Below are 13,815 nucleotides of genomic sequence, written 5' to 3' on the forward strand. Positions count from 1 at the left end.
CCGATGGGTTGGCAGAAATTAGAAGGGGCTCTGTCTGGTTTAGCTGAAGGTGAGGTGGTGTAACAAGAGAAAAGGAGCAGACCAAGCACTGAACCTTGAGGCACCTCAGTGATTAGCTGATGTGACTCACACATTCTGCTCTCTGTATAAACCTTGATGAATCTGCCTGTGAGGTAGACTGAAGCTACTGCACCTGTGATGACCAAGTCAGAAAGGTGAATAGAAGCAATTACTTCATTTGTGACCAGGTTGCTGCTAAGCTTTTTTGCTATTTCCATGGTAACAGTAACTTGGTGAATCTTTTCTCAGAATTATGTTTAGTGAAGTTCTTCACCTGGGCTTCAGCAATTAAGCTTTGCTTAACAATCATGTTTCCTTAAATTATAGGTCTGTCAAGACACACTTTGGCTAAAAACAGATTTTCTTTTGAGGAAATTGAGTATTTTTAGTTCCAAACACCGACTGTCATCTTCCATATAAAATTCACCCATCCTTCTGATCTCCCTGTGAGAGCAGTTAACTTTCTTCAGTGGGAATTTACTCAGGCAGTGGATCTAGGAAGAGCAGGTAAGATAATTAAGACAAGACTCATACATAATTCATGGTTTTTGCAGCTTTCTGTGATCCCTGTCATTGTGTTGCTGTGTGAGTCAGTGCATGACTGAATCACGACAGTTAGATCTGCTTGCAAACACCCCAAAACACCAGAATCAGCCATATTTTTGTGTTAATTAGCAGTTCGACTAAAAGAACAGAAGAAAAACAGGAGCGGTAAGAGCTGCTTACGACAGTAACAAATTATCATCTATGGGTTTTACACAATTATCTCAGACAAGACTAGCATAACGAGCTGCAAATTCCATTTGACTAAGAACACAAAATGAACATCTCTAAATGGATCAGGGAAGTTAGCACATTCACTGCCAGACAGTTCTTAAAAAGGTCATTCCTTGTTAGCTTAAAATATATGGGTAAAAATAATGATAATGTCAGTTAAGCATTCATACTTTTGTCTACAGCAGAAGTGATTTGATAAAGCAATAAGCCACAACAAGCAATATTTTTTTTTTTTTTTTTTTGTGTGTGTGTGTGGATATTATTGTTCTGAATTATGAGAAGTGGAGTGACTTAAAACCTCCTTAACTGTAGTAAAATCACAGTATTGAATGGCTTTGAATGGTTTACTGCATTTGAAAAAAAATTACCCAACAGCAATATGCTAAAAGACACCAATGTTCCATAAATATATGAATAATAATGATTAGAATAGAATAGAATATGATTAGAAGTGCTCAAGCATTTAAAGCGGCAGACAACATACAGTACATGCATGCAGCGTGCTTAAAATAAACAAATCATTTTTATCTGCTGGTGTGGATGTTAATAATGGTGTTGTAAGTTGCATTTATAGTTATCATTCTTGCTGTGAACAGGCTTTAACCATATGCAGTTAAAGGTTGCCAGGCAATGTACATCCTGGCTCTTTAATAAAGGTGTTTACTTATCTCCAACCTGGCTAATTAAATCAGAATTTAGAGTAATTTCCTTGCTGTTTAAATGTTATTAGGCACGTAAAAGATGACCATTCATCCTATAATTGATCAAAAGATTCTGTGCATAGAAGTGAAATAGCATAAACATGAAAACTATTTAAGGCTATTTAGTTTTTATGATAATGAAGAAGTTTTAGAGGGGTCTGTGATTGCTGGTCTGAAGACTTAAAAAAAAACAAAAGAAAAAACAGCTGCTTTGCATGGTCCTGAGACAGGTTCAGCCAGGTTTAGACCAGCTTCTGTTTGTCACCATAAAATTATTTCAAAAGATTAAGCAAAAGGTTACCAGTTATTATCAAAAAAAAAAAAAAAAAAAAACGTGTCTATTGTAGGCTAGATTTAGGGTCGTCATATACTTTTTACCTCTCACTGAGAGCACCAGTGCCAATCCTGGCACGAGACAAAAGAAAAAAATATTGGCAGGCATGCAATTTCATTGTACGGAAAAAACAGCAGGTTTGAAATTTTGATAATACCTCTTAAGTTAAGTTTCAAAGGAATACGGCTGAGATGGGAGCTACATGGTGGGTAAATGGTGGCAAAAATTTGAAGGCTTGACTTGATTAGACTATAACATAGCCAAGAGAACAGATGATAGATGATCTACTATATACAATAAAAAAATGAGCAAATAAACAGTTGTTTTGTGGAAGTTGCATTAAAATTCACTACTACATTGCAAAGTAAATATTAAACAGATCTGATCCAGATTTAGACATCAAGAGCCATTATTACACTGGTACATGACCACAATTCTTATTAAGATATAAAATTTCAAGTTATGAGTTTGAGTATCGACATAATCTGTAAATTATGTATAAACTGTCCTTGAACCTTAGATAAATAGACCCTGCTTTAAAGAGCAAACAGAAATATAACTCGCAGGTTACATGAGATCGAATGTCCCGACATTACCTCTAAACTGATCGATATAGCTTCATGAATTATGCCTTTAAAATTCGAGGACTGTACATGACACATGGATTGGTTCTCAGGTTTTACTTTATTTGGCTAGAATGCATGCAGATACTGTATTAACCAACACAAAAGACAGCAAATGACCACATTTTTTTTAGAACCAAGTAAAAATAAACGTTCACATATAAAACATCGACTGATAAAGGACCTCAGTAATCAGACTGGTTTTTAAATAATCTATATTATGTAACAGTAAACTAACGAGTGGTTGTTAAATGAGGTCACAAATGCATTTCTACAAATACTGCTGAAAAAGATTGTTCTTGGGTTTTTCTTCAATCGAGCAAAACAGTTCTGAAGTAAAAATTCCACTCATTTTCTTCATAGAGAAACTGATTTTTAACAATGAAAGTGTTTTCATTTTAATGTAAATAACTGCACTACCCATAATCCAGAATATACCCTCCACCAATCAGAGAAGGCTTTGACAACATAGATTTGCAATTAAAAAGGTCAGCATACCAAGCTACTCTCACAAAGCATCATGAATGTTTTTGAGTCTCCTGACACATGCTTAAATAATTGTATCTAAATATTTTGCAATGAAAAAAATCTATATTTATAATCAATAACTTTAAGTCAGTAGTTCTATATTGTACCATTTCTTTGTCATTCTCAAAGCTTTAAGGGATGAGTATTTAATTCACTCATTAAAAAAATCTGTGCAAAACAACTGAAATTATCAATTGTGCTGTATCATAAACACATATACATACAAAGTATGAAAATGGCACATTTGACAAGGAAAAAACACTAAAACATAACATCAGTCAGGTGATATTCATTTGCAGAAAAATGCCCAGAAGCAGCATCATCAGTACTCTCTAATCATCTGTAATATGGGTGACATGAAAACCACTCAGCTCGGCTCCCTTTCTACATTCGGTGAGGTGGGGATTGATGTCTGTCTCATCTGTGCTCTTCCTGGAGGTGTAGGTGGATTTCCAGCGGAGGAGAACAATCCTCTTGAAGTATTTGACGGTGTTGTTCTTCACACTGACGAAGCAGAACGTGTTGATCATGCTGTTGCTCATGGCGATGCACTCGATAATGTAGAACGCCACCAGGGAGTTCCTCTCACGAGAGATGAGCGTGGGGTGGAAATCGCGCAGGATGGTGTAGCCGTAGTACGGAGCCCAGCAGAGGATGTACGCTGATAGAATGCCAATCAGCACCATGACCGTCTTCCTGCGGCAGCGCAGGCGTTTGCGGATCTGCTCCGTTTGGAAACCCGGCACGCTCTTGAACCAGAGCTCTCTGGAGATGCGCAGGTAGCACAGGGCCATGGTGAGCACTGGCCCCACGAACTCCACGGCGAAGATGAACAGGAAGTACGAGCGGTAGTACAGCTGCTGGTCCACTGTCCAGATCTGGGCGCAGAAGGTCTTGCTGCGGTTGGCTCCGTGGGGGACTTTGGTCGCGGACGCAAAGTACGCGGAGGGAATAGAAATGAGCACCGGGACAACCCACACCCCCGTTATGAGGCAGTATGCGGTCTGGTGCTTCATTCTGGGCCTCAAGGGATGAACGATGGCCATGTACCTAAACACAACAATGGCGATTAGTGGCCTTACACTCAATTTCCATTCTCTACAAGAAAAATTCCATAAAAACCTGCATTTAAAACAGACTGTTTTAACAGTCTGCACTGCCCTTATGAAACATTAACCATGGTTTTGCTACAAATTAAACCAAAAAACCATGGTTACTATAGTTAAACCATGGTAACCACAAATTAACCACGGTTCTGCTATACTAACCATAGTTTAACCATGGTATTTGTAGTAAAACTGTGGTTATACAAATGGTAATCAATACACCAAAAAAACATGGTTAATACACATTTTCTACGATAAAACCATGGTTAATTTTCGTACGGGTGGTTTAGTGCTCTACCATGCACATTCACATTCAGTCATAGTCACTGTCATGATATGCGTGTTTAGATAATTATAGTGTCAGTGTTATATGCCTAGTAGCAGTGGTGGACAGTAATGGAGTATTTTTACTTTCAAGTATCTGTACTTTATCAGAGTACTTTAATTTTAGGACATTTTTACTTTTAATTTTTACTTATTTTTACTCCACTACATTGCATAACAACATTTCTTTCATGACAACTCTGAAGATTTTAGCATGGCAATGGATATGACAATGTTAATGTATTGTTAATGTTATAATAGATCTGCTACGCTGCTGAATTGGTTATTGCTGTAGTTGTGGATTATTCCTGCTGCTGTAGAGAAAGTACAGGAACTTGCTGCTGCCAATGCATACGCTGATATGGTGCTGTGAGTAAGACATACCGCTGCTGCACAAATAGCATATACAGTATAATAGCCCTTAGCAGATCTATACAGGTGGAGCTGGGGAGGTGGAGGGTTTCAGAGGAACTCTGAAAGTGTGCTGCGAAATGCTCTAGTGAATGCTAAACAGCCATTTAAATGTAAAGCAGTAAGCTTACTGGCTGCATATACAACATGAACCAATCAGCTTGTGCCTAGAGTTTCATAACAGAACTTGGCATGTTGTTATTTTGAACTTAAAAAAATCACCACCCCCTCTAAAGATGCAAGAGTGATGCCTGATTCATGAGCTGGTTCCAAAAAACCTGTTGGATTGGTCCACAAATCACACTGAACAATTCAATGGCAAATAAGACTGATCTGATTGCAGCTGTTCTTGTGTCAACGACTCACTGATTCAGTGATCTAGTCAATATGAGCCAAGAACTGGGGTAATGCTGGAGCTTGAAGGTGGCATGAGAAGCAAATCACTGATGTCCAATTTTAGTATTGATTATGGTAAACAAACATCATATTTAGGTCCCTTGGTTTATCGAGCTGAAGAAATCACCATGCAAGAGTACATTTACATTACATTTACATTTAATAATTTATCAGACGGTTTTATCCAAAGCGACTTACAAATGAGAACAATAAAAGCAATCAGACCAACGAGAGAGCAACAGTATACAGTCTCAGTTAGTCTAGCACAGTACACATAACTAGTTTTTTTTCAATGAATCAGTTGAATTGACTAACAAATCACACTTAACGAATCATTCATGAACTGATCAGATTGCAGCTGTTCTTGAGTCAACTCACTGATTCAGTGATCTGGTCAAAATAGCCAAGAAACTTTATATTGCTGGAGCTTGAATGTGTGTCTGACTGATGATGTGAAATGTACAACCTGATCTCACAGAATTCTGTGTAATGTTCACGGACTTAATTAACCTCCGAATCTGTGGTTCAACACCAGCGCTGCATCGGATCACGTAAAAAGAGTGACTCCGATGCAGTTATACTTTCACTGGAGTACCTGACCCACCCCTACCCTAAACCTACCCAGTTCTGAACAATAATGATGACGATAAATTATCGCGTCGGCATACTGACTTACATTGGTATCACTTCTGTGAGCCCATCACGGATTTTTTTCTGTGAACCCATCACGGAATTTTCGGCGATTCCGTGATGCCACCACAGATTCGGAGGTTAATTAAGTCCGTGAACATTACACGGAATTCTGTGAGATCATGGTTGGAAATGTAAGTTACTAATGGAGAATTTTAGTATTTATTTTTGTAAATAAACATCAGATTTAAGTCACGACTCTCAGTTGTTTGTGAAGTAAATGTCAAATGTAAATGATTAGGTAAAACAGCACAAATGAATTCCCATGCATCTTCCCTGCTGCCGTAGCAGTGTCAAATGATATCAAACTAGTATGTTTGCAAAGAGTTCTTCTTAAAGCATAGTATCATTATAGACACATTTATACAGATTTTTGTTTTCCCTCATTTTTAAAAATACTATATTACGCTATATTTGACTTGTTTGCACACTTAAATTATCAGTAACTTAAATTGATATTTTAGTACACTAAAGTTTAATGTTTTAGTATATAATACGTTTTTGCAATGAATTAGTCTGTTGGCTAGAATAACTAGCACACATGGTTCATCGATTTACTATTAATACTTAAGCACATTGAAATCCAGTACTTTTGTACCTTTACTCAAGTGAAATGGAAAACAAGTACTTTTACTGGAGAAACATTTAATGGTGTCTGTACTTTTACTCAGTTAATGTTAAATAGTAATGTTGTTCCCCACCCATAGATCTACAGTACAGGACAGAGTAACATATGCCAACTTCATGTATATATTTTAACATTATTGCCACCTTTGCACTACACAGTGATGGTGTTTTTGAGTCTAGTGTGAAAGCTAAAGTTTCCTAATACTTCAACACATTTCTTCTGCTGCATTGCCAGCACTGACGTTTCCCTAAGGAAATGCAAATCTGGTTCAGTGTGTTCCATTTGTCTTATTTAAGGATTTCTATCAGTAGATCAGAAGCTTCACATGTAAGCCATCCATAATTGAATTTTGCTTGATTATGGACTGTCAATTAGAGTCAAGTCAAACGGCGAGGCAGATTTAATTATAAGTGGTTCTCACATGACCATTATCAGAATTAAGAAAGACTGTGAATAATGTTCAAACAAACTGGGTCCTGTCAAAATAGAACAGTGTAAAATGACTTATTTATATGAAATGCCAGGGGAAACTTCAAAAGCTTTAAAGAATAAAATGCTTCTGACGTCTAACCGCTGTAGAAATAGAACATGATCCATAATGTACTCTTTGTTCTCTTATTTTAACACAACTGTAGCTCTCAGGTACAGGACAACATTGATCATTAATATTGCCAATATTTCCACATATTTTATTCCATTTCAAGCTGTTTGAGCAGGCTTATGTAAAGATCACATAATTGTTGTTTCCTCTGGCCATATTTTATAGGGAAAGGATAAAAAAAAGCCCACACAGAGACAGCATTTTAAAGAGTTCCTTGAGTGCCCGAAGGATTCTCACATTATTAAAGAAATATTCCAAGCAGTCCTCCATATGTCACCATTAGCACCGTCTCCACATTCTGACATGGGTCGGGAGATTTTGTTGAATAAAACATAGTTAAGGATCTGAATGGATGAGACTGAATGTTTGAAGCTAATAAACACACAGCAGTGACCGCACATTTGATTTTAATAGAAAAGTTTGGTCACACTTTCTATGAAGCCTGTATTTATAAATGCATTCTCAAGACATTATAAAAGATGCATACTTCCTTATAAAAAACACTTGTCTTCATGTATAATCATATCAACAGTTATAGCAGTACATTATGAAGGATCTAATTTGTGGTTATCGCATTTAAGAATATGATGATTTTTAACCATTTAAGCCATTGATATAAGTATTATAAGTCTCATATCTTGAAATATGAGTGTTTCTTCATATCTGTGAGCTGAAGGTAATGTGAAGTTCACTGGTAACCATTTTACATCCAAAACAATAAAATGTGGTTTTGTGGATATTAAAATGAGAAAGGTTGATAGCAAATGTGTCGTAACCCATTAGTGATATCTCATGGCTGTTTTAAAGAAGACTTAACTCAAGTTACATTAATCAAAGCAAGGACCACTAATAAATATTATGACCACATTATAAAACCTGCTTACAAGAAGATTTGTAACAGTTTGTAAGATGCTGTGCAGATCTGCCCATATAATACATTACAAATACTGGCTTCAGAGAAACTGTTATGCAAAGTTCAGCTAAAAACTCAAATTTCATCATTATTTACTCACTTTCATGATAGTCCAAACCTGTACGCAGTTATTATTATTATTTTTTTGATCTGAATTTATGCCTGGAATAGTGCATTTTAATGAATGCAGATGCGAATGAGATTTCAAAGTTTTGCAGAAGGGAAAATTATGAGTGAATAAAAGCATGGTTTCCTCATGACTTAGAACTATTGTATGGCATCAGAAGACAGGAAATACAACCTACACAAAGCTTTTTGTGCTATTTTTGAAGTACTGTTCTTATGTAGTATTGCATCACGGAAAAGAGCTGCATAATAAATCTTTTTAAAAAATCTCCTTTTTTGAGCCTTTTACGTGTCTGCCCTTCTAGTTTCCTGTTTGCCCTTATTTGGTTTTATTCCGGTCTTTGTCATTAGTTAATCATCGTTTATCATCCCCACCTGATTTGTATTGTCTTGTTTGCTCTTTTGTTCTCGTCCTGTTATAAGTCCTCAGTTTTCCCCTTGTCTTGGTCTCAGCTAAATGTTTAATAAATGAAAAAGTGTGTTGGCGCTACTTCGTTCTCCTGCCCTTTGTTTAATTTGACTACAACCACAAATCCGTAACAGAGCCACACTCACAAGGGGGAAAAAAAAACCATGGCTTTAGGGAAAAAAAGAGCAAGTAAACAATGAGAGAAATAATATTTTGGGGCTGTTCCATTGTTTGACAACTGTAAAGAGCTTACAGTTAAGCTAAAGATTTATTTTGTATCATTCATTATGAATACTACTATACTGTAAATCATAACTCAGCCTTAAAGGCTTATTGCTTTAATTGACTGCTTTAAGGTTGCCTTTATACACTCTTAAAAATAAAGGTGCTTGAAAGGTTCTTCATAGCGATGCCATAAAAGAACCATTTTTGGTTCCACAAAGAACCATTCAGTCAAAGGTTCTTTAAAGAACCATCTCTTTTATAATCTGAAGAACCTTCTTTCATCACAAAGAACCTTTTGTGAAACAGAAAGGTTCTTCAGATGTTAAAGGCTCTTCTATGGCATCGTGAAGCACCTTTATTTCTAAGAGCTCTGTATTTTTCACTTGTTTTCATTTGATTTGTTACCTATCAAGGATGATGCACAGCAGATGATTAAATCCTACCGAATAACTGGAAAGCTGGAAATATTTTCTCACAATCATCTGTTTGAGCAGTATGTGAAGTGCTTTGTTCAGGAAGTTCACTGCATAATGCATGAATCTGAAAGCCAACGATATTTTGCCCGCCGAATAAGCGACAGGTGAACTCAGCCCCGGGCTTTCCTTATCCTTCCCACTGTCTAGCCTAGCGGGACTGAAGAACGATGTCTAAATCACACCAACCTGTCAACGGCGATAGCCAGTAAGGCATTGGTGGACACATAGAGAGACACAGTCCTGAGGTAGTTGACGGAGGCACACAGCACTTTCCCATGATCCCAGGAGAGCTGCTTGACCACGTAATAATCCACCAAGAAAGGGCAGCAGACCACAGCCACTATGAAGTCGGAGATGGCCAGGTTGGCGATCAGCAGGTTGGTGAGGTTCCTGAGTTTCTTGTATCGGGCCAGAGTGGCTATGAAGACGAAGTTGCCGAAGCCGCACACCAGCATGATGCAGACAAGCACGGCTCCAATGACGATGGTGGCCACAAAGTAGGCCAGGCCCTGCGTGGTGTCCGGCATCTCCTCTGCGGGAACGCCATAGTCCATGTCGTAGAAGTCTGTGTACGTGTCGTGAACATCCAGAACGGGCACCTGACCATGAGGGTTCACGAACACGGCCGCCAAGTGAGTGATGTTTGTGGCGTCCATGGCAGAGTATCGAGAGGAGCCGGTGAGCTCTGATGGGTTTCTGATGGGTTTCTGCTCTCGTAAAGTTGCCAAGTCTTTTTCTAGCAGCCAGTGGTCATGATCCAGGAATGTTCTTGTCTTTTGAAATGGTTTCAGATTTCATTTCCAGTAGGAGACAAGCCACACATGAAACACAAAACATAAACACTGACCTTATTGCATGATAATTGTGTTTAAGTAATTCATGAAATATTGTGTTTAAAGAGCAGTTCACTCAAAAAAAGGAAACCCGTGTCACTGAAAAGAGTCTTATTCAAGAGTAAATCTCTTCACAAAAGCATTTGAATGAACTCGTCAACTCACTGACTCACTGTAGTACTGTAGTGTGTAAATTATCAGTTAATTCACATTAAGCTATCGCATAGCTTCAGAAGACTCACAATATAGCTTTTATAAAACCTCTATGGTGCTTTTAGTTTCTTGAAAGTGTAATTTCCCTTTCAACACGTATTATTCACAGTTTCATCTTTTGTGTTAGAAGAAAGAAAGTCATAGGCTACATCTTTTGGTATGACACGAAGGTGAGTGAATAATCATAGATTGTTCGTTTTGCAGTGAACGGTTAAACAAATCTTCAAAAAAAATATAAGTATATAAATAAATAAAATAAAATATGGCAACAAAACAGTAATAAAATGATGCATCTTTGCAAAGCAAAAGCATTTGGAAGTGTAAAATGTGCCATTTTGAAAAATTATCTCTCTTCAAACAATTTAAGGTCGTACAATAGATTAAAAGAGTATGATGTTTATTTCAAACCAGAAATAAATGTAATTTTGAATTATTAAATGTGTTGCCATCCTGGCACCAGCACAACATTTAATATCCTATCAACATTCTGCTTTCATAGGATATTCATACTGCCTCATGATACATAATGTAATGCTTTATTCAATCAGTCATAATACATTATAATTTCATAGCATATAAATGATCAATAGTATGTGTGTGAGGCATTATAGCTAACACTGGACGTCAATCTTTATTTTATCATGATGCACCATATTCTTTAATGGCACATTCAGAAGAGGTATTATAATGTACTGTAACTGTTCTTACAATTGTTGTTTTCTTCAAATTAAAAATCAATAATTCTGTCTGCTGACCTTTCACTTAATGAAATTAAATTCGAGCAGTTAATGCTGCAAACTGTTCATTTAGTGGAATAGCACTAATAGACATCAATAATTACAGACATTTTAAATATTAAACCGTTTGAGCTGTTACAGTTAAAACTAAAAATGTTACACTTTATCCAGCGAGATTCGCTTGTCACCGCGCGCGGAATATAAACATGACGCTGTGAAGTTTCCTCGTGCCGTGTCGTGAATAAACTTACCGACTTGCAGGAGTTGAGAGCTGCGTGTCATTGTCGCTTGTGTGAGATGTTTCTTCAGTCTCATCTGTGTAATTCACGTGAAGATGCGTGCATCTCGCCCGTCCTTCACACACATCAGCGTCTTCTCTCTCCCTCTTGTGGCAATGTGAAAGTCTGATCCTTGACGTCCTCAGTCCTCCCACCTGTTCGCTGTGTCGAGCAAATGCCTCTACTATACATCAGCTGCGTGCAGTCCTCCAAATAAAAGCTCAGTTTGGCTTATGTCTTACAAATAATTAAATACATTTTAAAAACTGTGCACAAATTGCGTACTGTATTTGTTCGTTCTGACGTTGAAAACCAAGCAGAACGTTTTTTGAAGAAGCATGATGGCAAATCTCTGCTACGTTTTTATCAGTCCTCTGCTGGGAACCTTGACAATGTAACCTGCCTATTCAACATTTTTATTTATTTTTTTAAATACAACTTAAATGTTTGAATAAAGAAAGGCTGTTACAAACCAATCAGTTTTTGTGATACTAAACAGTGAACAGTCAGAGCCACTTCAGTCAGTTCTTCTGATATTAAATTGAAGTAGGCAAACAGCAGCTATTGTCACGCTTCTCATCTTACTTTGTGTTTAACACCTCAGCTCAAAGCCCAGAGCCGTGTGTGCGGCAGCAGTCCGTCCATCAGCCGCTGAGACCGTGGACTGTCTAATGGCCAGAGGGACTGAAGATGTTCTTTCTGGTAATGAAGAATTGATCTGTGAATATCACCACCACATCATTCTTTCATTATCTCATTTGCACTATTAGAGAGCAGCCAACTGCTGTTTCTGGAGCCACGACGACTCCCTGGTGTTCTGTTGATGCATTTTCATTGAGACGTTTGAATTGTTGGTCTAGGAAGACTGAGATACAGGTGAATCTGTGATTCATTAAAAAGACAAAATAGCCAGCAGGATAAACCATATTTTCTATCAGTCAATAAAGATACTCAATGCAAAAGTGTCAATAGTGTCCAATTAAATGAATGTCTGAATATGTTCCCCATTGTAAATTGTGAGGTTATGCTCATAACATGTCCACACATGCTAGCATAACAAAACCTACTGTATTTACTAGTTACCATTTCAACACTATAAAGTAAAAAAGTGTGATCACCATAGCAAAAGTACATTTCTGGCTGAAGTAATTTTTTTAAATCTGTTTTATATTCCAGTAGCACAGATGGGTTACTGTAACAGGGCTGACGAGACATGAGACGTGCGGATCCATCTGCAAGCTTTTATTTATAGGCATGGTCAAATACAGGCAGGGTAGAGCAATGGCAAACAGGTATGGCAGAGACAAGACAAAGAGTAATCCTAGGGCAAGCAAAGGTCGACGATAGGCGAACAGAATCCGGTGGGCAAGGCAGAGAGATAATCCAGGGAACACGGGCTAGAATCAAACACGGGAAAACAATCCAAGACAGGCAGGGGAACAATAGGAAAACTAACAGGGGCTCCGAGAGTTGCTACAGCTAGGGGAGCAGTAAACGCAAACAATACTCAGCAGTGTGGTAGAGAAAGTCCAGGGTTTAAATAAGGTGTGTGATCAGTGTGTGCGTGGGATCAGGTGTGTGTGTGATTAGTGCCTACAGCTGTGTGCTCAATTAGTGCAATGGATAATGGGAAATTGAGTCCAGTGTGCTGTGTGCTGTGAGAGTCCATGTGGTGAGTGGGTGACCTCTAGTGGTGAATGAATGGGAGTGCAGACCGGATTCGTGACAGTTACGTTGTGACAGTGCTTTACAATGCGCCACACTATTATTATGCTACTCTATGACATTGAGTTGTGTGTGATGTTCATCTCTGTGTTTTTCTGAAATGTCTGAATGTATTTCTTCATCTATTTCAAAAATACAACAACAACAACAAAAATTAAAACAAAAGTATAACTTTTAAATCAATAGGTTTCAATAGCATGTTTCTTTTTTTTTTTTTTTTTTTGTGTTCGAAGAAAGAAAGTCATAGGCTACATCTTTTGGTATGACACGAAGGTTTCAATAGCATGTTTCTTATTTTTTTTTCTTTTGTGCCAAATCATTAATTTGTCCAGTTTTTGAATTTGACATATTAGGGGTGCTCTATTTTCATGGCATAAAAACAAACAAACAAACAAACGTCTAATTTACTTGACAATGTTATCCGTTAAATAATTGTAGATAACAGATAGACTTGTGTTGTACATACAACAGAATGCAACAAGCATAATAGTTTTAGTTAGAGACCAAACTATAGTGAGTTTTTACATGAAAAATGAGTCAAGTAGTCAAGTCAAGCTTCAAAACCTTTACAGATCTATTGTTTTGAAACGGGTTTGAAGACTGTAATAAAAGTCATGTGATTTCAGCAAACGAGGCTTTGTTATGTCACACTGTTGCCACTAGGGGATGTTGATCTCAAAGTGAACTCACACCAGTGTCTA

General features: G+C 37.5%; 1 protein-coding gene across 1 annotated transcript; it reads right to left on the reverse strand.

Annotated features, from left to right (window-relative positions):
- Positions 1-2,463: 2,463 nt before the first annotated feature.
- On the reverse strand, positions 2,464-11,547 carry prokr1b (prokineticin receptor 1b). Its single transcript, XM_058796270.1, has 3 exons — positions 11,363-11,547; positions 9,515-10,101; positions 2,464-4,073 (listed from the first exon to the last, which is right to left on the reverse strand). The coding sequence occupies exons 2-3, from the start codon at positions 9,982-9,984 to the stop codon at positions 3,356-3,358; spliced, it is 1,188 nt and encodes a 395-aa protein (XP_058652253.1). The 5' UTR covers positions 9,985-10,101; positions 11,363-11,547; the 3' UTR covers positions 2,464-3,355.
- Between the last annotated feature and the right edge of the window lie 2,268 nt (positions 11,548-13,815).

This window comes from Onychostoma macrolepis, chromosome 13 (genome assembly GCF_012432095.1).
Source record: "Onychostoma macrolepis isolate SWU-2019 chromosome 13, ASM1243209v1, whole genome shotgun sequence".
In the NCBI taxonomy this organism is placed as follows: domain Eukaryota; kingdom Metazoa; phylum Chordata; class Actinopteri; order Cypriniformes; family Cyprinidae; genus Onychostoma; species Onychostoma macrolepis.